The sequence below is a fragment of the Hippocampus guttulatus genome, chromosome 10 (assembly GCF_054856545.1).
Source record: "Hippocampus guttulatus isolate MCC_2025c chromosome 10, RoL_Hgut_1.0, whole genome shotgun sequence".
Lineage (NCBI taxonomy): Eukaryota > Metazoa > Chordata > Actinopteri > Syngnathiformes > Syngnathidae > Hippocampus > Hippocampus guttulatus.
In genome coordinates this window covers 9,910,623-9,938,471 of record NC_141270.1, presented here as the reverse complement: position 1 = coordinate 9,938,471, position 27,849 = coordinate 9,910,623, and the positions used below count along the sequence as shown (strand labels likewise).

At 40.5% G+C, this 27,849-nt stretch overlaps 1 protein-coding gene across 1 annotated transcript; it reads left to right on the top strand.

Moving 5' to 3' along the window:
* Nucleotides 1–162: 162 nt before the first annotated feature.
* Nucleotides 163–27,128, top strand: col21a1 (collagen, type XXI, alpha 1). Its single transcript, XM_086122748.1, has 29 exons — nucleotides 163–248; nucleotides 5,375–5,501; nucleotides 5,591–6,151; nucleotides 7,238–7,403; nucleotides 7,470–7,698; nucleotides 10,026–10,199; nucleotides 11,330–11,407; nucleotides 12,179–12,262; nucleotides 12,650–12,712; nucleotides 12,914–12,967; nucleotides 13,042–13,095; nucleotides 13,195–13,248; nucleotides 16,505–16,558; nucleotides 16,633–16,686; nucleotides 16,759–16,812; nucleotides 17,167–17,220; nucleotides 20,866–20,910; nucleotides 20,996–21,049; nucleotides 21,124–21,177; nucleotides 21,403–21,456; nucleotides 21,591–21,662; nucleotides 21,865–21,900; nucleotides 22,323–22,367; nucleotides 23,541–23,573; nucleotides 23,652–23,798; nucleotides 23,883–23,937; nucleotides 24,020–24,211; nucleotides 24,289–24,366; nucleotides 24,656–27,128. The coding sequence occupies exons 2-29, from the start codon at nucleotides 5,405–5,407 to the stop codon at nucleotides 24,841–24,843; spliced, it is 2,883 nt and encodes a 960-aa protein (XP_085978874.1). The 5' UTR covers nucleotides 163–248; nucleotides 5,375–5,404; the 3' UTR covers nucleotides 24,844–27,128.
* The last annotated feature ends 721 nt before the right edge of the window (nucleotides 27,129–27,849 follow it).

Below are 27,849 nucleotides of genomic sequence, written 5' to 3'. Positions count from 1 at the left end.
CTTTCCACCCGCGGTAATTGAGGCTGGCGGCATGCCAGGGAGAGTGCGCAGTGAGGCGGGTGGAGAGGAGGAAGAAGAAGGACAGAAGCACAGGCAACCGAGGGAGGGCCTTCTTTCATTCACTCGACAAAACCTGCGTTTCTTCCTGCACTTTCTGACAATGCTGCACTGGGAACAGTAATGATCACTGATCCCTCTTAATGAGAAGGATTAACAGGAATCCCCACGTTGTCTTGGAACGCTTACAGGTAATATCTTGCAAATATTCGGGATGCATGGGACACCTGAGTTTGGGGAATTCTTGTGTGTGTGCATGTGTGTGTGTGTGTGTGTGTGTGTGTGAATGCAGGTTGGTTACACATACTAATGAAAAGGTTGTCAGTGTTCTTTGAATTGTATGCTCAACTTTGATTGAGTGTGTTGCAAGGCCTATCGAGGTTATTAAGTGCAGTTCTCAGTACCTTGATTGCGCTGCTGTCAAACATGCATGGAATCATCAAGGAATGATGCCTGACTAACTTCTTCAGTCACATTTTGCTGAATTTTTGCAAGCGCAACGGCATGACGAGAGCTGAAAGAATAGTATCGTTTTTGTTGTCGTTGCAAAGGTGACCATACAATGCAGAGTATATAAAGGGTAATTATCTATGACACTTGGAGCAGTAAATGTAAAAACTGGATGTGCTATTTGGCAAGAATTCGGAGCCCTCTGAGCTAATGCTTACAAGACTTTTGGATGTTGAGTAGATTTCGAAGGAGGATGACTAACATGACTTGGCTTCCCTTTGTTGCTTGAAGAATTTGGCAGCAGTATATTTCCAAGGTCTTGGCTGCAGTTCAGCAACAGAAGTTGTTGATTTTGGAAAAGAAATGCTCTCTTTTGCCAAATTTATATCAGATACGTGCTTTACAACTACAGGACAAGTGGATCTACTCCTTGGAGTTATTCTACTGAAAGTACAGATACAGTACTAATTGAATACTGTACAACTCTTCGGGGCCTAATAGTTCAAATGGTGCATTACGGTTGGCCGTACCTGCTGTATCTAAAAATCTCACTCGAATCTACAGTCGATGTTCTGACTTTGTCTACAGCGAATTCTCCAAAGTGGCAAAAAATGTTGCGATTTGGAGGTAAAAATGTGTTTTCTTTAAATTTATGCCTCCAAAACAAAGCAGAACTTGAAGTTTGAACAACCTTGCAGGTCACAGGAAATGTCAGTCAGCACATAAGTGCAACAGGATAAGTACTGCTAAGAAAATGAATGAATGAATGAATAAATGAATGAATATTACCTAACATCCCACAGCTCCGTAGTTCATAATCTATCCATTCATTTACCGGAACCTCAGCACTTGTCCACATTTCTGGCGTGAGGTGAACTCTATCCCAGCTAACCTTGGACGAGAGGTGCGATACACCCTCGTGTGGTCGCTAGGCAATCACATGACGTACAGTTTTTGTATTTGTGTGATTGTTCAGAATGATAAAATGTGACTTAAAATGTGCCTGTAAGAGTCAGTTAATTATTGTGATGGTGAGAGCCTGAACAAATCCATTCACTATTCCTGTAATTACAACATTTTGAAAGTTAAACATCGCCACAGAACGGACTGTCTTCCATTTTAGAGGTTCTACATTGATATCAGTCGAGATGTGACAAACTGTTCGTGCTTCCAAAAGTCATTCCGGACCAAATGGATGTTAAAATAAGATTTACATTAACATTTTCAAAGCGCTGGCGAATAAGATGCTGCAGTCATTGCTGGAATTTCTCCTCCAACGAGTTGGGATTTCATTTGAGATTTTGCAGGCTCGAAGCCCAAGGCTGCAAAGTAGCGTTGCGCTCAAAACAATGCAAATGTGGACATCTGTTAGTTTGTTGGTGTTAGACATGCATAATAATGCAATGCAATGCAAAACATGAGTTTACTAAGTAAGTTTCTCTCGCTCATCATGAAGTGTGATAGTCCTACATGTGTTTGGAACTGGCGGAGAATCGGGAATTTGACTGTCCGACGGTGTAAATGAATTCTACGTGGTTTGAGCAGAAGTGTCGAAACGCTGTTTTTGGGGAAAGTCGTCCAGGCTGCACCTTGCCAGTCAGGGGGTTTTCCAGCAGTCTCCCCCCGAAATCTCTAGTGGGGAAAATTCTGAATAAAATGGCTTTCACAACCAGTTGAAACATGTTCAAGTGTGTCTCTTCAGTGCTGAGTGAGCATTGTGGAAAAACTGAGTCATGTTGATCCTGGAACCCCTCCTTTGTTGAACAGAAATGGATGAACGCGATAGGCTAAGAGTGAAATCACAGCTACTGTTCAGTTGATCTTGATGCGTCATGATCTGAAATGAGATTTATATTATTTCCATTTGTATGAAAACGGTATATGTTCCAGGAGTCCTGCTTTTTCCAGTACATTGCACAATATCTGGTCCTCATCTGCAAGTGCTTCCTTAATGCATGTCAGCAGTTTCTCAGTCCCGCGTGTTTGAAGACATCATCTCTTCGTGCGACCGCAGAAACGAGTTCGATGATCGAATGTCTGCTGTCGGCTCACAAGCAACTCATTCATCAGCTTGCGTATGACATTTTGCATCTCTCCTTTCATGAGGTTGGATGTCATAATAAATCCACATTGTGTTCAATCTTGTCGTAGTAGCAGGCACAGTGAAGTTGAAATTGCATCTTGCATAATTACCGCCGAGTGATGTGAAAAGCCAATGCCATTCGTTTTATATCAGCGCACTTTAAGATTGTAGTATTTATTGAAATGCTTCAACAGGTTATGCTGATTCATCTCCAGTTGTGGATCACATTCTATTTTTTTGACAAGCTCTCTATTAGGTTCATGCAGAATTCCTGAAGTCATTTCCTGCAATTCAGAGAGACTCTGCTCAGCAGCTAAATGCCGTAATCATATAATTATGATGTCAAAATGTGGTCTGAAAAAATGCCAAAAACACAGAATGATCACAGGTCTGGCTTCAACCTTGTCCTGGAAACATGGCATTTTAATTGTATTCTTAAATGTGGTAAAATGAGTGGCGTTTGAGCCAGTAACTGAGAAAACATTAATGGGGCAAAATCTTTTGAAGGACAAAAACAGCTCATTTGCATTTAATATTTGGTAACGGTGCATTTTGTTAGCGTACCCGTTGTCTCACAGCAACGCGGTTTAAAAATTTTAGCCGGTGACGTTTGCATGTTCTCCCCTTGCTTCTGTGAGGTTCTCCCTAAAATTCTTCGACATGTACTTTATTTCAGGTGAACATGAGACTGGTGCGAATAAGACACCGCCATCCTGTTCCATCATACGAGTTAACTCCCCCTTCCCTGTCCCAAGCTGTCCTGCCCTCACTGTGCTGCTCTTCGCCAGACTTCAACACTTTTGTCACATTCTCTTACAACATTCCAAATTTTCTGATAATCTATATTATTTGGGTTATAAATGGTGTTTATTATCATTGATAACCTGCACATCGATGATATGCCCAGGTTGGGTACTCGCACTTATGCATGAACAAGTTTGCCAAGCTCAGGTCCACACCTTCCAACCATGCTGAGGCCAGACGAGTTGATCCACAAAGAAACAAGAAAAAAAAAATCTTGAGCCACCTCTCAATTTGTGTTTTCATTCATCCTTACGCCCTGGTGAGCTCGTGAAATGTCATCAGTCGCAGTCCAAGCTCTGGTCCAAGTGAAAGTACGAAGAAACCAAAAACTCACGGAACACCCTGATTGTTGTTCGTGTCATCCAGCTTCAAACAGAGATGCATCAATACTTGTGAAGGCTTGACTCGGAAAATATCCCAAAATACATTTGGTGCTGCCAGCATGGAAACAAACCAAAGTCGCAAAGGAAGTTAGCAAGTACACAGCCATTACAATTTATAAAGAGACACGCGGTCTTTGGAAGAATGCTTCCACATTCATTTTTAGGAAGAGGAGGGAGGGAGACGAGGCACTTCCGTCATGTAACTAAGAATGTTTGATTTCAATGATCGAATGCTAAACTACTAAACTAGGGGGGAAAAACATCTAACAGTCTAGAACATGTGACGGACAAGTATTGGCAAATGGGGGGGGTTAACGATAAGTCTTGAACAAAGCGTGTTTTCAATTTTTTGGGATGAACTGGTAATCCCACAGGAATGAGTACGAGCTCAAGGGTAATTGTGGTTTTAGAGGTTTAATAGGCCATTCATTTAGGAAGGCTGAGAGTGTCATGTGAGGATGTGCTGGACAACGTCAGAAAGGAAAATGCTTTTGTGTGCTAAGGCGTTGAGAGCTGAGAAACAGGATTAGGGTGGCTCTGAAGTCAATGGCAAGGCCGAGACTTGAATTTAAGTCACCTCCAGTCTTTCTGTTGGCCGGCTGGCAGCAAAATAATTGCGATTCCAGTACAGTACATACTAACAGCATTGGGCAAGTAGCCTCCAAAATCTAGCACCGTATTTCCCGCACTATAAGGTGCACTTAAAAGCATTCAATTTTCTCAAAAGCCAACCGTGCGCCTTATAATCCGATATGCCGTCTATGTGGATCAATATTCTGATTTCTTGGACATAGTATTTTAAATGTTCTGTAAAGCGCTTCATTGCAGCTGCAGCAGTTGTGAATGCTTGATATAAATAAAGCTATATTGTATTGTATTGTATTCCGTTTGCGTAGCTCCATCTAGTGGATGTATCACGCCACCGTAGCCACTGTTGTAGCTTCTATTCTATGCGCCTTATAATGCGGTGCACTCAATATATGAAAACAGTTTTCAAAAATTTGTGAAGCTGCGCCTTATACTCCGAAGAGTCTTATGGTGTGTAAAATACGGTATGTTATCCATTGTGTTGCTGTCATTTGACAAGTAATTAGTCATTTTAAAATATTAGTGACTCTTTCAAAACAACTGCAGGAATGTGACTTGGCATTGGAATGAGCTAAAATGTATTTTATTACTTGGCACTCTTTGAGGTGTAACAGTAGAGCCGAAGTTTATTCAGCTGGTCCTTGAAGACAAAATTTGCCAAAGCAGGATTTTACTGTGTCTGAAGTGCACGTTTACACAGGTAATGCGGCTTTACATACCCAGATAATAAGATGACACCAGTGCCGATGTCAGAAGCAATGACGGTTGACACTTGCGCAGTGAGTTTCTGGTGTTAAACTACATGCACTCTGGTAGTGGCTTCCTGCTGTCCAATATTTTTAACTCTTCTGAAACTACCATGCGGTCCACTTCAAGGCATCAATTGGTACCTTACACACATAGCTGGAAAATGACAATGCAAAATGGGAAATGCAAATGCTGGCTTGGATGGCCGATGTGAAAGGGGCTTCTGACGGTCCAATATTATGTTTTCCCCCTTTCTCTTCAGGTGCAACGGGTAAATTAGTGTGGCTACAATATGGGTTACAAAGCAACATCCATGCCTTGTATCTTAAGATGCATGTGTTTCATGCTTCTCCATTGGCTTAACGCAGCACAAGATGAAGACTTAAGAAGTAAGTAGCTCTTCTTTCTTGACTTGCTTGTTATCTTCATGTTGTCAATGCGCTGTATGAGCCATGGTTTTGCTTTCTTTCTTCCTCAGGTTGTAGGACTGCGGCAGGTGATTTGGTCTTTATTGTCGATGGTTCTTGGAGTGTTGAAGATGTCAACTTTGAAATAGTAAAGCGGTGGCTTGTAAACATAACCAAAAATTTCCAAATTGGACAGAAATTTACCCAATTTGGTGTAGTCCAGTACACCGATGATCCCGTTTTAGAAATACCTCTTGGGAAGTATTCTACAAACAAAGACCTGATCAGAGCGATGGAATCCATCGAGTACATGGGAGGAAACACGAGGACAGGCACGGCCATCGAATTTGCCACAAACAAACTGTTTGGCCTCTCTGAGCGTGGCCCCATGGGCGTATCCCGAATTGCAGTTGTCCTCACCGATGGGAAGTCTCAAGATGAGGTTTCCAAGGCAGCCGAAGCCGCGAGAAAAAAAGGAGTCATTTTGTTTGCGATTGGTGTGGGGTCAGAGACGGAGGAGGCACAGTTGAGAGCCATCGCAAACAAACCTTTTTCAACTTACGTTTTCTCTGTGGAGGATTACAAAGGTATTTCCAGGATCATACAAGTCATTCGACAAAAACTGTGTGAAGGTAAGAACCTGCTTATTTCATAGGTGTCAAACTCAGGTCCTTGAGGGCCGTTGTCCTGCAAGTTTTCCAAGTCTCCCTGTTGCAACACACCTGATTCAAATGAACAGCTTCGATGTCAGGCTTGCGCAGAGCTTGCTGATGATCTGATCATTTGAATCAGGTGTGTTGCAACAGGGAGACTTGGAAAACATGCAGGACAGCGGCCCTCCAGGACCTGAGTTTGACACATATGTTATTTAGGGGCTGTTTGCACAGCTTTGTGTTTTGTTGAAAAGGGAAATACCTTAGCCGAGCCTTTGTTCGCTTATTATACGAACAGGCATAAATGACGAATAATTATTGTCATAATTGATCAATGTGTGGAATTCATTGTCAAGTAACTTAAGGGCAAAAGGGAGTGCAACACTTGGCTGCAACTAGCCACTAGCAATCTATCCACCCATTGATTTCCTTTATCACGTGTCCGTATTAGACCAACAGTTATTCATAGTCACACTTAAAGACAATTTAAAGTCTACCATTGACCTAAGAGTCATCCTTTTTTAGTTATGGAAGGGAAACAGAGTACTCTGGGAAAACCCCTGCAATCCCAAGGAGAACATCCAAACACCACAGGGGGTTCCAGCAGGGATTCAAATCTAGATCTCCTGACAGTGAGATGGACTTGCTCACCCCTATGTCAGTGTGCTGCCAAAATGACAGCAGCGAGCAAGTTGAGCTACTATACCTCCATGCAGACCAACTCCCCCAGGATAATGCATATTGCACAAGCAATTTCTGCATTCACATAGTGTTTCCTGAGATACAAATGAGCTACTTGGCCGGCATTCCTATTACAGGTTTTCAGCTTTTTTTTTCCCAGTCATTGCTAATGTGGATCTGTTGGACATGCTCCATCTACGTCATCCATACAGGAAAAATGAACACGTCATAGAAAGTCTTCCCCTGCTTTTCATTTACTCTATCCTGCAAACTATTGAGTTTCAGGCTTTGTTGAGAGTATGATAGTGATGTTGAAGAGCGTGACTACTTAAATATCAAATGAGTTGTTTTTTCCGTTTTTTCACTGTCCCTCTCTTTTTTCAGAGACTGTTTGTCCTGCGAGAATACCTATCGATTCCAGAGATGAGAAAGGATTTGATATCCTATACCATTTAAATTTTGCCAAAAAAGCCAAGAAAACAAAAGGAACATATCATGGCACTAAGGCCTATGAGGTGACATCTCGTATTGACCTGAGTGAAGCTACAAGGTTAGACTTTTATTTTTTTCTGCATTGTATTTGTGCTTTCAAAGCTGAGGTAATTTGTTGTTTCAGGTCACTTTTCCCTGATGGCCTCCCACCATCGTATGTGTTTGTTGCCACTCTGAGATACGAGGGATCGGTGGCATTGGAGGAGTGGGATCTGTGGAGGATCCAGACGCGTGATGGTAGACCTCAAATGGCGGTGACCCTAAATGGACTTCATGGCACCGTTCAGTTCACCACAACCAGCCACTCACTAACTGGAACGCAAACGGTTACATTTTCACAGAACACGGCAATGGTACGTAGGTGTGTAGGAGGGATTGGCAAGCTACCCAGTATTTTCCACACGATAAGGCACTTTGGAGGATGAAGAGCACTTTCAATGAGTGGCCCATTTAAAACTGTTTTCATATGTAGGGCGCATTGCATTATAAGGTGCATAGAATAGAAGCTACAATAGTGGCTGTGGTTGCATTATGCATCCACAAGATGGAGCTAAGCCAAAGGGAATACAATACAATACAGCTTTATAGAGAGAGCCTTCACAACCGCTGCAGCTGTAACAAAGCAGAACATTTAAAACACTACATCCAAGAAATCAGAATATTGATCCATATATAAGGCGCATCGATTTATAAGGTGCACAGCCGGCTTTTGAGAAAATCGAATGCGTTTAGGTGTGCCTTATATTGTGGAAAATACGGTAATTTATTGTCATTATTCTACAACCACATACTTGGAGACACAACTGTAACTGCAGTATGCTAGATGAACATGCACCCACACTAGCCAAGTTGGTTTTGAGCGAGAGGGAGGGTGAACCCTGGACTGTTCATCAGACAATTGCAGGGCATATATAGACCAATAACCAGCAGCAATCATGTTCACATCTATTGACAATTTAATGTCTTCACTGAACAGAACATACAGGTATATGTTTTTGAAAAGTAAACCCAAGTACTGAGGGAAAACGCTTGCAAAGACATGCAGGCAGATGTGCTAACCACTCAATCACCATATTTCCCCCGCTGAACAAAGAAACTATGATTAAAAGAAATACCGGTATAAGGTTTTCATTATATGGTTTCCAGTATCTATAATGTTATTCTCAATTATTGGAGCCATAAAATAATCATTTTGGCATTAAAAAAATAACCACACTATTTTATCAAGTGGTTCCACAAAATAAAATCATTTGAATTTAGATGCATGTTTTAATTAGATGTATAGTTGACAAATGTATCTGGATGCAGATGATTTTGCTTCGTGCAACCACTTGACGAAATAAAATTCAACACATCATTTTTTTCCCCAGTGTACTTCTCACTTGCATGTGGTAAAACCTTGTTATTTTAGAGGCTCCCTGCTGTCTCTCGGGCCCAAAGGAGAAAACCTGTTTTAAAGTTTAACTGGAATGGGTGAATGTTGCGCGTTTTAGCCCCGCCTTGTTGAGTTCATAAGCGCATAGTTCAGAACACTGGAAGGGTCAGTGAAAATCATGACTACTCAAACGTGTCTTGGGAGAAAGAGAAAGGAGTGTGGGTGCACCCAGCATTTCCCCTGCACTTAAACAAAATACAGTAGAATATTTGAGCTTTGAACTTGACCAGCTGGTAATACAATAAGAAAGACTTCAAAACAGAAGATTCCTGGAGGCACCAATAAATGGAGGTGCTGATGGATTTTGACACGTACACCCGCCACATTTGACTATATGTGCTTAACGATTTTGACATGTACTCTACTATGACGTGAAAGTATCCACTTATATTGTGACTTCTTCCATTCACCTTCCTGAAGCAGACACTTTTTGTTGCATTTTACAATATGAAAAAAAGGCCAAATATTAATACATTATAATAGTGACCATTGTCATATACTGTATATTTGTTTCATTACCTTATAAATGTTTTCCATTATAATCATTAGTGTGGATGGGCACAAAATATCAATACTGGAACCATGTATCATTATTTCCCACTTCCAGAATCTATAGACCAGAAAAAAAAAAGTTAATGTTTGAGCCCACTTATTTAAAATGTTTGATCATTATAAAGGCTCAATGTGCAAGAAGACATACAGTATACGTTGTTATGCGTGAAGGATGCTTTTCCTCAAATAATCAACAATGAAGTGATCATTAATATCACTTCATCGTGATTATTGTTGCTTTGGACAAATATCACGCTAGTATCCCAAGTTACTCTGTTTCCCACCCCTATTCATTTGTAAGAATATTGCATGGTCCCGCTGCCTAAAAATAAGGTGAAGTGATTCAACGCAAGAAACCAAGTATGGGTCCTTGCATTATAAGCGGCTACATTGATATATTAAGAATAGTATTCATGGAGGGCTACTGAAGACGTACAGTAACTTAACCATCTTTTTACTTGTATTTACAAGCAGATGAAGACGCAAAACAAAAGACAACTTCACATGAAACGACAACAAAATTGGTGAAATCATCAAGAAAAATACATTTAGACCGAGTATGCATAGCTGTCAATGGCTTGCGCTATTATCTATCTAGCTATCTCTTAAGCTATCTATCTGAATATTGATGTATTTATTTATGCATTCAATTCATAATTGCCTCTCATTTTTGCATTGGTTTTCTGCCCAAAGAAACTGTTTGATGAGAAATGGCACCAACTACGACTGCTGGTCACCGAGGAAGACGTCACTCTTTATGTTGATGACCTGGAAATGGAAACACTGACATTGGAGCCTCCTCTTGGCATTTTCATCAATGGAAAAACTCAAGTTGGAAAATACGTCAGTAAAGAAACAACAGCACCGGTAAGCACTGTAGGATTGTTCACATGTAACATGGAATATATTCTGAACATTTTCTCAATGTGCTCTTTTATCAACAGAAATTTATTTTCCTTCTGGTTAAAGAAATACTTTTCAACAAAACGTCCTTTAGTCAGTGCCATGTTGATAAACCTCTAGTGGAGTTATGTAATAGCTGGCAATTCAAAACTCTTGTGATACAAACCGGATGTAAACAGTTATGCTGTTTGCACATTGTGGCAGGAGCTACGATTTTGATTACTGCAGTGAAACCACTCTCCATCTCTCCATTAGCACAAATAATACTGTACATTCTCAGACAAGTTACTTGGCTACGGGAAACAAAAAAGGCATGAATGCAGCTTTCAAATCATCCAAATATACAAGTCGCTGTTGTCATGGCACCATCAAAATAAATATAAAGCTTTCTGCTTTCATGGTAACTGATGCCAAATACTCGGTGGGACATTACTCGGTGGGACATTCTTTACCACAAACCCCCAACAAAATACCAAATGAAGTGACGGGTCTGTGTTCCTTCCTTCCTTTTCGAAGTGTCAAAGACTTCAACGTAGCTGCTTTGGAGAGTATGCTGTGTTTCCGAAAATGTCGCCTCCACTCGAATAAACACTGTACCTCAATTAACTGCCAGGTGTGTCATCCACTTGAAACCGATAAGCACCTCTTGGAAAGTAAATGCGTATATTTTCCCCTTGAGAAAAAATAAGGGGTGACAACTGTAATTACCGACCATCATTGGCACTATTGTTCAGTCCAGCTAAACTTTGTTAGGAACTCATTTGCGAACAAAACAGAGACACCTATCTACTTAATCTACTTCCCTTGCAAGGAAAATGGATGCATGGATGAAGCCCTCACCTTCATGACACCTGGTGGCCTCTAGCTTAAGTACACCCCTCACTATAGATATATAAAGTCGGTTTTATTTTGTTTTTGGTTTTTTTTGGGCGGGGGGGGGGGGGTACTTTTAAAGCAATTAAAATGGATTAGTGGCAAGGCACAAACAATATTGGGATTACACAACCGCATTGTATTACTGTTACCACTTTTAGTTAATTTGATTTATATCGCCATTGACCTTGTAATTGTGTGTTGTCCCCAAATTTGTGCAGTTTGAAATTCAGAAGCTGCGTATCTACTGTGACCCTGAGCAGAACAACCGTGAGACTGCATGTGAAATACCAGGAGTGGTACGTACAATAATTTAACGAGTTTGGCTTTCTAATTTTTCTTCCCAAAAGCGACAAAGATAACTTCTTTTCACTTTCTTCTTGCTCCGGGATTCCACATCTGTTTCCACTAACACTCAATTTTACCATCAGTTGACTGCACATTTGGCGTGAAATGATTTTGCCATCCCATACTTAACCATCACACCATGTAGTAAATGCGTCAACCCAGCAGAAAATTTTACGAAAACACATTTTGTAAATTATATTATTTGTTGGAGGGGGTCCTGCAGCTGAGTGTTTTCTAGCCATGCGACTGTCTTAGTCTCCCATCATTATGTTGTTTGGAACTCCCTATTGCAGTCTTGCTACATTACTAAGGGAGACAATTTCAGAAGCCTAAAATTACAGATGTTTGCCAATCGTTACAGCTTTGCAATGCATCTGCTTCTCATTGACTTATCAATCTGCTTTGCAAAAAAACATTTCTATGGTAGAATCAGGTGTTCATTTTTACACTTGTAGCACTTTTGCACTGATAGCAAAACATCCTTCATATATGGTGCATACAGAAATAAAACAACGACATTGTACTGATGTCAACATTGGACTGTGACTGTGAATATACAAACACACACACTGTACTAAGAAGCGTCATACAAGAGACAGCCCACCCCTTTTATAGGCTATCTTAATTTTCTACAAGATAGCTTTACTATAATTTGATGACAGATGTGACGTAAATCAAAATATAAAGCTGAATACATAAAAGATCATTTTTCGCTCCGGCAGTGTTCCAACAGTCCAGATTATGCTGAGCCAACTCAAGAACCTTGTGTTTGTCCTCCGGGACCTCCAGGACATCCGGGCATGAAGGTCAGTTTTTCCAAATAAAGTTTCGTATTCTCCCCTTTTAAATATTCCAAAAACGTCTCACAGACATTTTTGCTATTTTAACATTAACTGCTGCACGTTTACTGCAACCAACACTATCTGAGTATCGAGGATGTCTACGTTTACTGGTTACTGTGTGTTGCGTTTGCATTGAATGCGAAGTATAAATTAACATGTTTATTACAATTAAAATATATATTAACTCCAGTAAGACAAGTTGCCTGTATATTTCGGTTTATCCTTGAGGAAACGTGCAATGAATTGTAACGTAATGTTTGCCACCATTTAAGATAGGTAGGTCATTACTCCGTCCGAAAGGCTCTGTCAAAACTCGCATGCCATTGAAAGTGCTCATCGTGTTTTCTATAGGGTGAACCAGGAAATGGTGGCAAAGCAGGTCTGCCTGGACGTGCTGGTGCTGATGGTAAGCCTGTGAGTACTACATAGTTCAATATACATACCAACCCCCCCCCCCCCCCCCAGCGTGTCAGCGGCAAAAAATAGCCGCTGACACACAATTTTATAATAATAATAAGTGCTAATTTGTTCATAATCAAAATGTGTCACTGAAGACATGATCAGTCAAGTAGGTTTAACTAAGTGGATATTTGTGTATGTTTTTCCCAAACAAAGGGAGTGGGTGGCATTAGAGGAAGTCCAGGGTTTCCTGGTGTGGCAGGAATGAAGGTGATCAATATTCCAATGACAAAATCAATGCAGTCACAAAATACATTGTAAAAATGTGTGTTCTGTTTCGTCAGGGTCAGCGTGGGGCAGATGGGTTGAAAGGGGAGCAGGGGAGGCCCGGTGTTTCGGTAGGAAGGTCAAAAAAAACTCATTTGTGGCATTACTGTTCGTTCATCATCTGTAGCCCTGAACATACCCAATTTTCTAATCCCTTTTTTTTCACTCAGGGTGAAAGAGGTGTACCGGGATTAATAGGATCACCTGGACAACCTGGAGAAAAGGTATTAATATCTATGGATTCTTTCATATTCTTTATTCAATCTTTTTAGGGTCATGGAGAAGCTGGGGTCCAACCCAGCAGACAACTCACTAGATGGATTATCAATCATGTCACAATCTTGTGGTTTAGCCACTTGAGTCACGTCAGCGTGAGCGAATGACAGTGAAGAATTAGGTCAAGATAGCGCGTGCTATTAAGTGGCTAACCGTAAGCCAATCTGCACGTTACTCTTCGGAAATTGTGACCGTCAACAGTTTTTTTCATCGTTTGTTCAAGAAAGTGATGACGTTTGTATCCAAGACTATTTGTTGAGATACTAACTAGCGCTGCTGGGCTAAATGACATGAGCTACTGCTTATTTTACCGTTGTGAAGTTGGGTAAGGCAGTTCTTCCTTGCAGTAGATATACAGAATTGCGCTTATTTTTTCTTCTTTTTTAAAGTGTGAAATGATCCTACACTTTACTCTGTTTTTTACGCACTCTTTCCTCTTGGTTTGCACTTATTGCTGTGTAAATCTGCAGTAACGGTCTGTGTGGATTTTTACCTCCACAAAATCCCACAGTAGTTATAGTGAAAAATCCACCACACAAAATGCGATACGCTGAAACAGCAACAAAACAAAACAAAAACATGATACGGTGAGGGAGCTCCAAATAATTCAGTGTGATATGATGACATGCGCAATTGTACTGACGGGTGAACAAACGCAGTGCCGCGTAAATGCTAGCCAACAGGCTGCAGAAGAGAGAGGGCGAGCCATGCTGAAGCAGAATACCGTAGAACTGGCCCAGTTTGCTTTGCGCTGAATTTTTTGTGACATTCATTACGTTTAGCCTCTTAGCTTATGCAACATGATTTACTTGCGTTTGAGTGGGCACTCATGAGTCGACACCATTCAACTGCCGAAAGCATTTTTTTGTCCTCTTTATGATTCTTCAAGACACATTGACCGTAAGTGAGAAAACAATCAGAGTTGGATCACAGGAAACATGTAGTGTAAATCCCGAACTGTCGTGTCCACAACTGCTTAACAATGGGAGCTAATGTTACCCTTAAATGAAACCAAATGACAAACACATCAGTAGAGGTTACAGCTGTTGCAAATAAGACTGCCTATGAAGCTCCGGGAACTAATTTTAAGCAAACTACAAGGAGCAAACATTAACATAACGTTGTACGTCGTACAAGATGTAGGACTTGTTTGTGAGCGGAGAAATACAAACATCAGTTCAAAGTGAATTGGATGCTTCTCTGACGATAAACTGGTGAATTAACAGGAAGTCTCTGCAAGACACATTCACTGTTTGACGCTGTTGCGTCGATCTCTCTTGTCGCCATGTGTTTTCAATATAAAAGCAGATCCCTTGAGAGCGAGACACATTTAAAATTGGGTTGTATTTGCTGACTTTGTGAGGCTTGGTTGTGTTCAAGATTTTGTTGTGTGCATGGGAGATTTTCCTTGCCTCTGTTGCCAAAGCGCATCTTCATGTGGGATTCGTTGGACTTCTTCAATGTGTGGGGAGGATGATCCTGGATCTGCTCCACATGGAAAGCGCCTTGTAGCTTGTTTTTTGTGACTTGGCAATCAAATTTAACTGGATTTCATTCCTGCAGTATCCCCGAAAAAGCCCAGCCTATGCCGTTTTTTTTTTCTCATGTGTGTTATTTCCATAGCCCCAGCTGACATACAGTACGTTTTAGGTACAGATCCAATAAAGACTTGATTTAAAGACAAACACACAGAGGAAACGAGGACACCTATTTTGTAACAGCTTGAGATACAGTTCTTGTGGAAACCAATGCGTTCTTAAAAAAAAACACATCCTGCCCCCACGGAGAAGAGTCTGACAGGCTAATCTCTTTGACATCCACTCCCACTTTGCAGCAAGAGGGGCCTCAAATCACCATATAACAAATTAACTGTATCAAGACGACAAAAAATATGTATTGTATTCAGCAGCCTGGAGTCAGTGGCGTCTCAGGTGGATAACCGTCCCTATCTCTTTACCCTCGCAATGAAAGAAGATACAGACCTGTTCCCTAGATCAATATTACTGCTTGTTTTAAAGTCTGAATTACATTTGTGGCTATTGGTGTCCACTTAAACATTGAACCAATTAACATTTAGACTGAGGTGCTCATTGTGATCTGCTATTTATTTAGTTTTTTTTTTTTTATAGACTGGACCCCACTGACAGTTTCAAATATCCAGGCGCCAATGAATGTTTTGTGATTAGAAATGTCCACTTCTCCTGATCAGAGTAGAATTGTAGCACTTTGTTCGACTGTGTCGTCAATTGTAATAATCTTATTGGGCAGGATGCCTGAAATCTTTAAACATTTGCAATTTAGCCATCAGGTAAAAACACCTACTACGACAACAAAAACTACGGTTTGTAGTTGAATGAATGGCATCCAGCAGATGTCTTGTGGGATACATTGTGATTTTATCACAAGAGTGGTTTAGTCAGGTGATGTGGTGCTCGCTTGAGATATGAACTTTTCCGCGAGCTGTTCCATTTCTTGTTATATAGTCTTGTTCTTGTATTCTTCTGCCTTTGGAAGAGCAATAAAAAGTCATCTTTAAATATCCCATAATGTCGAGCTAAGCGTTGACAGGGATTTTCTAGGGATTTTCCATGATATGTAGAGCACCAGTCCCACAGCATGCAAGAACATCTGCAACATCTGCCTTTGTAAATTATTCTTATTTTGAATGGCCACCAAATGGTGGAAACTTTGTGTCCCTGGCGAATGTCTACGCCGATCTAAAGCGCATGGATCTAAAACCGCTGAATTTACAGTAAATCCAAAGGCAAGACAGGAGATGCCAGTGCAATCAAATGTCACATTTGTCAGGACTGTATCCACAATGATAAAATAGGCAACTTATTCTCCCAGTAACTGGAAATAAATTCATTCTTATGACACCATTGGGATTTAAAAAGCAGCTGCACTGAATTAAATCCAACAGTGCACGAACCACATGAATCACACAACCTGCAGTCGACTTTAGTTTCCAATTTAAACATTAATATCCGGATTTGTGAATGTATTCCTGCAAAATAAATTTAAAAAAAAGCAAGAATAGCCATGCTAATACTTATTTGGCAGTGCAGTTAGCCGTCACGGCCTTTCGCCATTCAAACTGTCGCCGGACTGAAAATGGAATCACTTGAAAAAGGAGCCTAGTCAAGATAAGAAATCTTGTAATCATTGCTTGTCATGATCTCTCCAAATCTCCACTGCTGTCAGGGACCGGTTGGATCACCCGGACGAGTAGGGATGGCGGGTGAAGCCGGACAAACGGTGAGGGTGTTAATACCAAGTCTGTCACCACCACCGATTTAATTGTGGTTGTTTACACTATTACTGATTTACAGGGAGAGAAAGGAAGTATTGGACCTCCCGGGCCTCCAGGTTATCGAGGAGCACCTGTATGTATCAAAACAAACAGAATACGGTTCTTCCATTTACGAGTGTCTTATAACCTATTGTGGTCTTTAAAGGGTGAACCTGGGAGAGATGGAAAGGATGGATTTCCTGGGCTACCTGGTCTAAAGGTCTTTTTTTTTTTTTAATATAGTGCAACAATTGAATGATTAGTTAAATTATTCAGACAGTGTGGCAAAGTGTGCAAGCTCCGACAAGACTTTGGTGTTCCCAAAAGTTGCTGTTGAGGTTTGGCAGCCATGGGAATGACAGATCTGGCAATAACCTTTCCCCAGTTTTCGATGACTGTGCTTTTAGTAAACTGGATATTGCAAGGAAAATTGAAATTATTATTGCACAAGTCAATTTAATCTGTAGAGTAGAATCTGGTCATTTTGAGGCTGTTGTGTGATTTCTGTGTGTCTTCCTAGCCAATGCTTCATCGGTTGTTTTTCTTCATTTCATTTAATTTTTTTTAATTGAAGGGAGAAAGTGGGGAGAATGGAATCCCCGGTCTCGATGGAAGGGATGGCCATATGGTGAGTCATACCTGCACCTGCAGTGTTTTTTGAAAAAAAAATATACCGGTATATACTTTTCTTTTGCAGGATTGTCATGTGTACACTGTATTAAATGTTATAACTTTTCCGATACGTTCATTTCAAACCTCTAAGATGTTGGGGGTTCCAGTGAGTTTCTCAGGGTAAATGTTGTCCTTTCAAAGTCTGCAATTAGAGATGTTGAACTTTGAATGCTCGTGTCCAATTGAGTCACCAGACAGAAAAAGCTACTGTTGCCTGTCTCAAAAATCCTTGGATCAAAGTATGGTGTATCTTTCATCACATCAATATGAAGCAAAAAAGGCGAACTGTATCATTTATAGTCTCCGATCCCTTTTCAATTTATGTCCAACCAATTCTGCTTGAAGTTTTCTTAATTTCTGCGACCCATATTCACTCACGGAAGAAGTCGTAAACAAATGAATGACTAAAGTGAGATAAATAAGAAAGCCCATGATTGTCCTCTCTCATGCACACATGTTGGCACATGTGTGGTGAAATGAGTTGATTCCCTTATTTCCCGATCTGAAAGGTGGCAACCCTACTCGCTAACCAGGCTAAGGGTTAAGCAGTTCCTCCCGGCTTAAGTTTCCACACTGAACAGCACGATGAATGTTATGCTACTCTCACTAAGCAGCTCCAAAGATATGAAAAACGACCGTGGACGGATTTATCGGAAACATTTATGATATCTGATTCCATAGCCAAGAGTGATAGCGTTAGCTCTCATAATGACCACTTCTACACTCTGCACTTCAAACCAAGCACTCAAGGTTTTTCATTCGCAGTTTCAGGATATTTTAATTACATAAAACTAGTTGCCACTCTGCTATAAAGATACTGTGCATTACTGTGGCAACCATGGGAAACATTACGGTATGCTTCATTGCCTGGTTAGCTCGTTGATGAACTCGTAAACTCTCTTTTACCTTTCAGGAGTCTTCCTGCTATTTTCTACTTTCCTATGTCTGTCAACCAATGCTTTTTGTTCAGATTGCATCACTTATGCGGGATCACTCGACAGAATAATTTTTCATTCATTGGTAGGAGTATACGCAAATAATAAATGAATTTGGCATATGCAACATGATTGATGAACCCTGAAAGGAATTGCTCTCTCTGTCGTGTGTTTAATTAAATACCACATCTGAAAGGCAGCGCCAAACCAGCACACAAAGCGGTGGCATTTTCTAAATGCCAATAAAAATGATCAGACATACATGCATTGTCTATTGAGATTTGCCATTATGGAGCTTATGAATGATCTCGTGCAGATTTTTATTTTATTTTATTTTTTTACACCAATGCCCTGTCACCTGACAAATCTCCCTTCAATTCGCATTTCTTTGCGTTTGGCTCATTTCAGTGGACTTTGACTGTTGAGAGCAGTTTTCTGGGGTGCTATTCCAAGTCTTAGATGTAATGTTACAAAGGATGTGCACATAAACTGGAAATGAAACAAAATATGGCTTTCATGCATTCACTGGCTTCCCTCAAATTACTGCAGCGATCGATTTATTTTCTGTATTTCAGTAATGCAATTGCACATGTTCATGGTGAAAATGATCAGTGTCACCTAAAGTGCAAATCCCTCTTTTAAATATGGAGGCCTCTACTATTTTTACACCTGGTATAAGCAGCGTGTATAATCTGTTAGTGAGTGGACATGCAATTTAGCATCTGCTATTTCGGATTTATTTAGTAAATATGACCCTTTTATGTGTTTGGAAGACTTTCTTTTCAGCTTTCAAAAGTTTGGGTCATCCAAGACTGTTGTTTTCTTTGTTCTACTTATTTGACATCTGTTACGTAGCACAACAGTTGTTAATTTGTATTACAAATTATGATATTGGCAATGGCATAGCGTCTCTCCCACTGCTAACTTTTATTAACATACCTTTACAGGCAAAACTCATGTATGAAACATCGGATAGCCATTCAATACTATTGTTCAATCATTAATGTAACAGGTCCTGCCTGGTTAACAAATATGTTATAACACAGTCACATTTTCAACAAGAATCTTTTTTTTGTTTCAGACCATAGGTGCTATAGTTTAAGTTGTGGATTTGATGCCAATGTAAATATTGAAAAGTGAAATGTTCTTGTTTCTCAGTGTTCGAATACTTTCAGAGGGGGCTGTAGTGCCAGGAAGCGTTCTGACAAGAGCGTGAAAAGGGAATATGTTCGTAGCAAATTATTTGATGGATTATACAAACTGCATGTTTTTGACAGCTGTTTGACGCCATTGGGTGAAAGTATGGAGAGTACATGCGACAATGTAGAAATATAAGGGTATTCCCCCTGTAAACCATCCCAGGACAACCCTGTTATGTCAGAAGTCGCTGGCTCTAAACAAAAGCCATAAAATGACTAATCGAGGGAAAGCTGTGCTGCTCTGGCAATTCTGCTTTGGGAGTGTTTCAACTGGGCCACAATCCCACCGCTCATGATTAGAAGTCTTGTCCAGAGTCTATCATGGGTCTATAAAACATGACTCACATGCTCCACAAAGCTCCAGGCCATCCCCAGGCATTCATGAACAGAGGCTGTCCACAGAGACTGATTTAGTACATGAAAAGCATCCTCAGTTTGCTCCAAAAAGTCCAACAAACCCACACAAATTATTCCGCTATAAAACACAATCAGCGTCAATGTATGCTGGTCTTCCCTAACAATCTCACTAATCTGATTGATCATTGGCTTTTATACTGCATTCTTTGTCAGGAACTCGCGCTGAACATCTGGAAGACTTGATCTCAGTGGAAAAAAAAACTACAAAAAGCTTTTCGCTGGTATTTAGGAATAGGGCTGTTCACCACCCAAAAAATTATATCACTGGCATTGTTTTCTAAATAGGGCTTTATTTGTTTCCTGCTAGTACCAGCACATTCTGCTCATTTATCATTTCAATGAGTTTTGGTCCATGGCTAAGATTTGTTGCTCTTGCTAGGTGCAACAGACATAACTGTATATATTAGTGTACAGATGTGCAACTCTTTCAACGCATATGTTGAAGGTTATTACAGTACACAATGTTTATATTACATTTTGTTTGATTGTCTTGCAAGTACTTTTTTTTGTATCATTAAGAGTTGAAAGAAGGGCATTTTTTTAAATTCACACTTCATCCCTACAGTTATTGTGGATATTGGCTAAATCTATGAATGAGTATGGAAATTCTTTACTTTAACAATATGATATTATTATTATTGTTGTTATATTTCACGGGCGGCCCGGTGGTCCAGTGGTTAGCGCATCGACCTCACAGTGTGGAGGTACCGGGTTCAATTCCAACTCCGCCCTCCCTGTGTGGAGTTTGCATGCGTGGGTTTTCTTCGGGTACTCCGGTTTCCTCCCACATGGCAGGCTGATTGAACATTCTAAATTGTCCCGCAGCGTGAGTGTGAGCGCGGATGGTTGTTCGTTTCGGTGTGTGCCCTGAGATTGGCTGGCAACCGGTTCAGGATGTCCCCTGCCTACTGCCCGAAGACAGCTGGGATAGGCTCTAGCACCCCCCGCGACACGTGTGAGGATAAGCGGATTAGAAAATGGATGGATGCATGGATTATATTTCACATTTTTAAATACGCGTATTTAATCTGATAATTTTCCCTCTATTAGGGTTTGCCTGGTTTGCCAGGGAGCGCTGGCCTCACAGGACAAAAAGTGAGTATTTGCCTTTCTCTCACCTGAATACATTCAGTGAGCCACTTAGCACATGGTTGTCTAATAGTGTATATTTTTGTCTAAGGGGGAAGCCGGTTTTCCTGGATCAAAGGGCCCACAAGGATCAGATGGATCACCTGTAAACTCATGTTTGACAATTAATTTAAAAGATTATAAGTGCTTGTTCAAATGTATGGTTTTGTTCTCTTACAGGGGGAGATGGGTCCAGCAGGTCCACCTGGTTTCAAGGGAAATATTGGCCCAAAGGTATTCATCATAAAATAAGAGTATACCAAAATAAAATGTTAAATCCAGCATGGAAATGTCGACCTAAAACATTTTCCATTTTTATTTTGAGGTGATACATCAAGTTGTGTAGTTAAGAGATTGAACTGAAAAGCAAAGTTCATGCATGTCATGCTAACATGGATTTTAATCATTTTAACCATGTCACGAACAATGTGGTTCTGCGACCTGTAACTGTTTTCACAGGGCAGTAAGGGTGAAAATGGAAGTCCGGGTAAACAAGGGATACCAGGTTCTATGGTATGCTTCAACTGTCACTTATCTTTTGATAAATAATGACACGTGAACATTTGTATTGTTCAGTTTTTTGGATCTGAAAACAAAGCATGTAAATAAGTCTTCTTTGCTAATTTCCTGTGCTTGGCTTTTTAAAGGGCAGACCAGGTGATCCTGGACAAGCGGGTCAGCCCGGACACCCAGCAGTGCCCGGCCTAAAGGGAAGCAAGGTATTTAAAATGACACTATCTGAGTACTGTATTACGAATGGACACCTCGTGCCATCCCTATTCCATTCTGTTAGTCCAGTGGTTGGTGCATTTTTGCACATGTACGAAGAGATGCAGTTAAAAAAACCAACTAAGTAAATCATGTAAAACATTTTCCTTTCAGTTTGTTCACTCTGAAATGTACTCTTGTCTATTCCGTTAGGGGGAAAGGGGACATGCAGGTGTAAGAGGAGATCTGGTAAGACTGCAAATTCCAGGGCTGGTTTCTTTTAGTAAAATGAACATTTAATAATTGAGTGTTGAACTCCACAATTCACAGTCCGCGTGGATCTTGCCAGATTTTGTTTAAAATTTGCTCAACTTATTTTGATTGAGTTTTGGATTTCTGATAATAAAACTTTTCTTTGGCATCAAAAACAACACACATGAACAAAAGCGTACCCATCAACCCGAAAGTAAAAGACCCGCTCAGATTGTTGTATGAATAAAATATATTCAAGAGTCTCCGAAACAGCAAAACAGTTTTGAGAATTGAGCCGCCAATCATTTAAAAGCGATTGAAACTGTGATTTACATTTAATGCTGTGCTGAATAAAGTGATAAAGTCTTAACATCTTCCTGTATTTTGAGTACAAACGATTGAATTTATTTTATTTTCAGGGAATGAAAGGTGACAAGGGAACAGATGGAAAATCAGGGAATCACGTGAGTTCATTTTGACCCATTCCGTTTCTTGAGGCAGTCTTTGCCAACCTCTATGAAGCCAAGGCACATTTTTCACATGAGGAATAAATCTCACAGCACACCAGCAGACAAATATGACAGAATCCCAAAATAACGATGATCTCATCTCAATTTACTCGCAAATATACTTCCTCAGTGTGCTTGCTAACACTTATTCTCTAGTCTAGTGAATGGCAGAAGGTGGACCGCATGGATGCACACGTTAATTATACTTTCTGCCACCTAGTGGAGGAGCATTTAAGTGTTCTCCCTGCAAGTAGACACCATTAGCATATAATTGACTGATGAAAAAAAAGATCATTTTTTCTTCCAGTTAGGTTTAATTAGATTATTTTTCAAGGCACATCTGATGATATCTCATGGCACATTTATTTGACACTGCAGTGATTGAGGGTCACTGTTCTAAATAACATCCACAATGAATGACTTTCATTAATAATGTGTGGTTTTATTCATTAATCATGACATCATAAGATTTTAATTTATCCAATTTACCTTGTACCGGGTGAAAGATGCTTACATAAATCATTATATTTGATGTCTCAATTCTTTTCGACATCGCTGTGTTGATTTATTTTTTCTTTCAGTAACCTCCGAATTCGTGTCTTTTAATAATGGATGCTTGGCCGCCTTGAGCCAAAGCTGTTTTGATGGCTTTGTTGCCTCTTTTGCGAGCCTTTCCTGATATATTTCACAGATTGGTTTCGGTGCGTGCAAGTCCCCTAACAATGAACTCTGAAAAGCAGTTTTCTTTTTTTTTTTGGAAGTTGTCGGCTTTTTTTCCCCATTTTTTTCTATGTTACAGGCTTTTATTTACCTGTATCTCTTGACCTTGATGAATGTTTTGATTGCGGCGCACCAGGCTACACCTGATTTCCCAAACAAAGCTTCTTTTCGACTAGTTTGTGCAGTCTCTCTGTACGGCCTGGAGTTGATAACCACTGCTACAAAGGACTGTATATGTTTTACTTGAAGAGGGCGAATTAGACTGCAGTCTGCCTGGTTTTGACGAGGTGCCACAAGAGACACTGTGGTTAACCCGTACTTGGGTTCTGGTGCTGCCCTTGGCTGTTGCTTTATACTGCAGTTTGAGAGCTTTGTCATTGCCAAATGCATTTTCTTCTTGTTCAACAGGGTTCGCCAGGACTGAGGGGACTTACAGGGGAGGTATGTGAACCCGATCTCTCATCAAACCTTTGTCCAATATAATTTTGACTTCTAATACTGGCCTTGTGTTTTTGCTAGAAAGGGACAACAGGGGATCCGGGTCAGAGAGGCCAGGAAGGTCAAATGGGCCGCCCTGGACAGCCAGGTCAGGCGGGCCAAACGGGACCCCGAGGCCCTCGGGGCGACACGGGTCCTGCCGGACAACCTGGCCCGGCAGGAAGCTCTGTACGTCTTGCACACGTTGACCACCGGTGTATTTCTTCATGATGTGCAACTGCATGTTCATGTTTGTGACTTGCATCACTACAGGCGGGTGACATTTCAGACATGCACATTCGACAAGTTTGCAGAGAAATTCTTCAGTGTGAGTGCGTTGGGATCTCTTTATTTGTCAGCAATCGTTTCCAAACATTCACATGAAATATCCTCTTTTACAATTATTGTAGCCGAACTGCCGTCAATGTTGTTGAGCCACCAGTCAAGTAGCTGTGCCAGGTGCCAAAGCCTTCCTGGAACACCTGGCGTTCCAGGTCTTACGGGGCCCCAGGGTCCCAGGGGACTCCCTGGCATGTCTGGCGCCAGGGGGCAGCCAGGCTACCGTGGTCATCCAGGGCTACCTGGTGTTAATGGGATAAAAGGTAAAAACAGTCAGAATTAACTGTAGTCCGTTCCTGTTGTTGACATGTCAGAATAAGAATTGTATGTACCTTTGTAGGAGATCCTGGGCTTAAGGGTGAAAAGGGAAGCCCAGGGCGCACCATACATGGGGACCAAGGACCACCTGGGCCTCCAGGTAAGATGCCTCATCACCTTGCGTTTCCTTTCGCATGTCATGCAGTACAAGTGATGTGTCTGAATGAACCCGAGGTGAGTTGCTGTGCAACCGGTGAGTCTGAAGAGTCTGAATGTTACTCGTCTTCTCTTTATTTGGCAAAAAGTGACAAAATGACCAGACAGCAACAGCAACAAAAACTACACAACGAAAAGGCAATAACACACGTTAAAACCTGGTTCAAGAATTTGAAGCAACGTTGACACGTTGTTAGCCTCTGATGATGACAAAGTCATTTTTATCTTGACAGGTCCTGTAGGTCGTCAGGGTTATGGCAAACCGGGCACTTCAGGTCAACCTGGACCACCTGGTCTTAACGGAGCAGAGGGTAAAAGCGGTAAACCCGGCACACCTGGCCAACCTGGGTTGTGTGACCCATCCTTATGCTATGGTAACATGATGAGGCGGTCCTACTACAGCAAAGGACCAAACTATTGACTAAAGTCCACCAGTGTGAGGCTGGTGTGAAGCAAACAGCCATTCTCAGGAAGTTCTCATCCTTACAGTTGTCCTCTGGCTCAGTAACAAATGGACCTCTTCTAAATATCGACAATCAATCTACATACAACCATCAAAAAGCCACTTATGTCAAGAATAATTTTCAATCGTCGGGAGAAGAGTACAAAAGAATTTCCAAGGTGGTCTATGCAGTATACCATGGAACACAAAGAAGGAAGTAACTGCCAAGTGGACATAATATGGCATAGCAATGACTTTACGTAGAGTTTGACGTCCCTTTCAAATTAATGAAAAGAAAAAGACTGCTCGATAAACTGTGTCGCTGATTTCAGGAACATCAGCTCCAGGTGCATCTGCATGAATGTCAAGCAAGAGACAGGCTTTGTTCGTCACGTCTGACAGAAATCTGCCATCTTCATCATGGCATGTCTATTATTGCAATGAATTCTCTGTTTTATGATCTGATGAAAGCAAGGCTGAACTTTGACCACAATTCCAAAAGGTACTGTATGATTGGCTCACAATCAATGTTGCACACCTCTAAAAAAAAAGAAAAAAATATCCAGCAGTGAAGTACAGTGGTAGCAATATCGTGCTTTGTGACTATATTTCTTCAGCTGGAACTGGGAAATTAGTCAATGTGGAGGGAATTATTAGTACTGTTGTTCCAAAAAGGAGTCGATTTTGGCACAAATCCTCCAGGTTTCTGTGAGAGGTTGAAGAGGTATTTAACCTTTTAGAATGATAACAGCCAAAAGCATACAGTACATCCAAATACTTTGCCAGAGGAACGTTAACATTTTGGAATGGCACAGTCAGACTCCAAGATGAACTCCGGTTGAAAGTTGCCCGTGGCGCACGGTGCACAAGAGATGCCCAACGCTAAATCAGCCAGAGTTGGAACAATTTTGCAGGGATCTGCGGTACGATAGAGCCAAGTCAATATGTACTAAGCCGGCCGACTCCTATATGAAATTAGTGCTCACAAATACTTTTTGTTAAAAAAGTGTTGGTGCACATGACATTTACGCAAAAAAAAAAAATTCACCCAAAAAAATAAAAATAAAAAATCACAAGGGATAGTGCTCACAAATACTTTTTGGTAAAAAAGTGTTGGTGCACATGACATTTGCGCAAAAAAATTATTTCACCCCCAAAAAACATTTTTCACCCCAAAAAAATAAAAATTCATCCCTTGTGATTTTTTTCCTCTTGTATTGTCCAAGTCAAAACTTTAAAGATATTTTTAATTCATTCCGATGATTGCATTAGAGTAACCTGTAATTTGGTGTGTAGACTTTGTGTCGATCACAGACACTGTCTATGATCTCGCTAATCAGCATGGCGAGATTGCACCACACATTTTTTCATGATAAAATGTCCATGATAAAATTGGTCTAGCTTTGGTCTCCTTAAGGCTTAAGGCCCTGAAATTTGAATCCTGACAGAAAAATGAACAAATGATACAATGCAAAACTCTTTGCTAAGTTTAGCTTTGGACTGTCCTAGTTTGTATGGCTGGGTCATGATCCCAGATTGCCCCCTGGTGATGGAAAGCTGCATAATGGGCCCTAAATGGACTGATTATGACGTGGACCGTTGTTTCCCAAACTGTGAGCAGCCCAACTCACCTTGTCTTTTCAACAGAAGAACTAATGCTCTTTTTCATTAGTGTTTATAGCGTAAAACATATTCTGGGACTGGATGGTAAGAGATCACAATACATTTACTGAATCGCTAAGTGGTCCGTATTAAAAAAAAAAAAGAACAATTTGAGAAACGATTAAATGCTCAGTCAAAATATTACAGTACAGTAGTAGACTGTTTTTTTCTCTTAAAACAACAAAAAAAAGCAAACATCTAATTGGCTGCCTTTAGCTAATTATTCAGTGGTATTATTTTCAAAGCATTAATCATGAATTCACTTTCTATCCAATCACCATGGTATTACACAATGATTGTAATATTGGCTAGCATTATGTTTTCAATTACTTATCGGGCCCTTCATTACTGTAGCAACTATTTTTATTATTTATGATGAGTCATAATTGTTAATTTTTAGCATTGCCAAGATTTCTTTTTGTATTATTATTTTTTATTTTGTACCTTGTGTTCAAACATATTCAAATTAAACGTTTTTTTTCCAGGTTATGTTGTCTTTATTTCAAGAAACGGATACCGCTGTTGTGCGAATATTTGCCCATATTAAAATGATCAAAAAATGGAACTCAACGGCAGGTGCCGAGACAGCCATTAATCGTTCCAAATGACCCTAACACTTTCCAAATGTAAAGTGAAGGACCTTTAAGCAACCTAAAATAACATCACATCCCAATTTTACGGGGTGTCAATTTTTGGCCTCAGTCTCTGTCTTTTCCTTGCCAAATGTTAAGTCTTCTGAAGAGATTCTTGACTTGACCATAGAGGGACAGAAAAGACGTGCGTGTACTGTATTTTACACTAGGTGGTGCTGTTGGTCATTTTCATGGAACCTAAGATCATTTGTTTCACCTTGGAGAACATCTTAAGACAAGTTTGTTTTTTAAAATGTAAATCTTGATTAAATTCAAAGGCAGCTTCTCTAAAGGTATTTCCCGATTGCAGAGTTTTTTTTTTTTGCTTGATTTGATGCGCAATTCTACATAGAGATACAGCTGGTTATCATTTAGTCCTGTGCACACAAGGTTTTATGTATAATACTTTATCCTGGCGCTGTGTTTCACTGTAGTAGCATTCAGATCCGCGAACCACACTTATAGTAATTGTTGTTGTTGAAGTGTAAGAATAAATTTCTTTACATCTCCTCAGTGGGCCATTCATCATACCATTCAGTATAAAACCTGCTTCCAGCGCATTGTGTGTGAATGCTGCAGACATAGTGACTTCAATAAGTCGAGGTGATTAAAAGGCTCGGCCACTATTCTTTCACTCGTTAGGACGGACTCTCGAATTTCAAGTGTCTCCGTTTACACATTCACCGTGGGA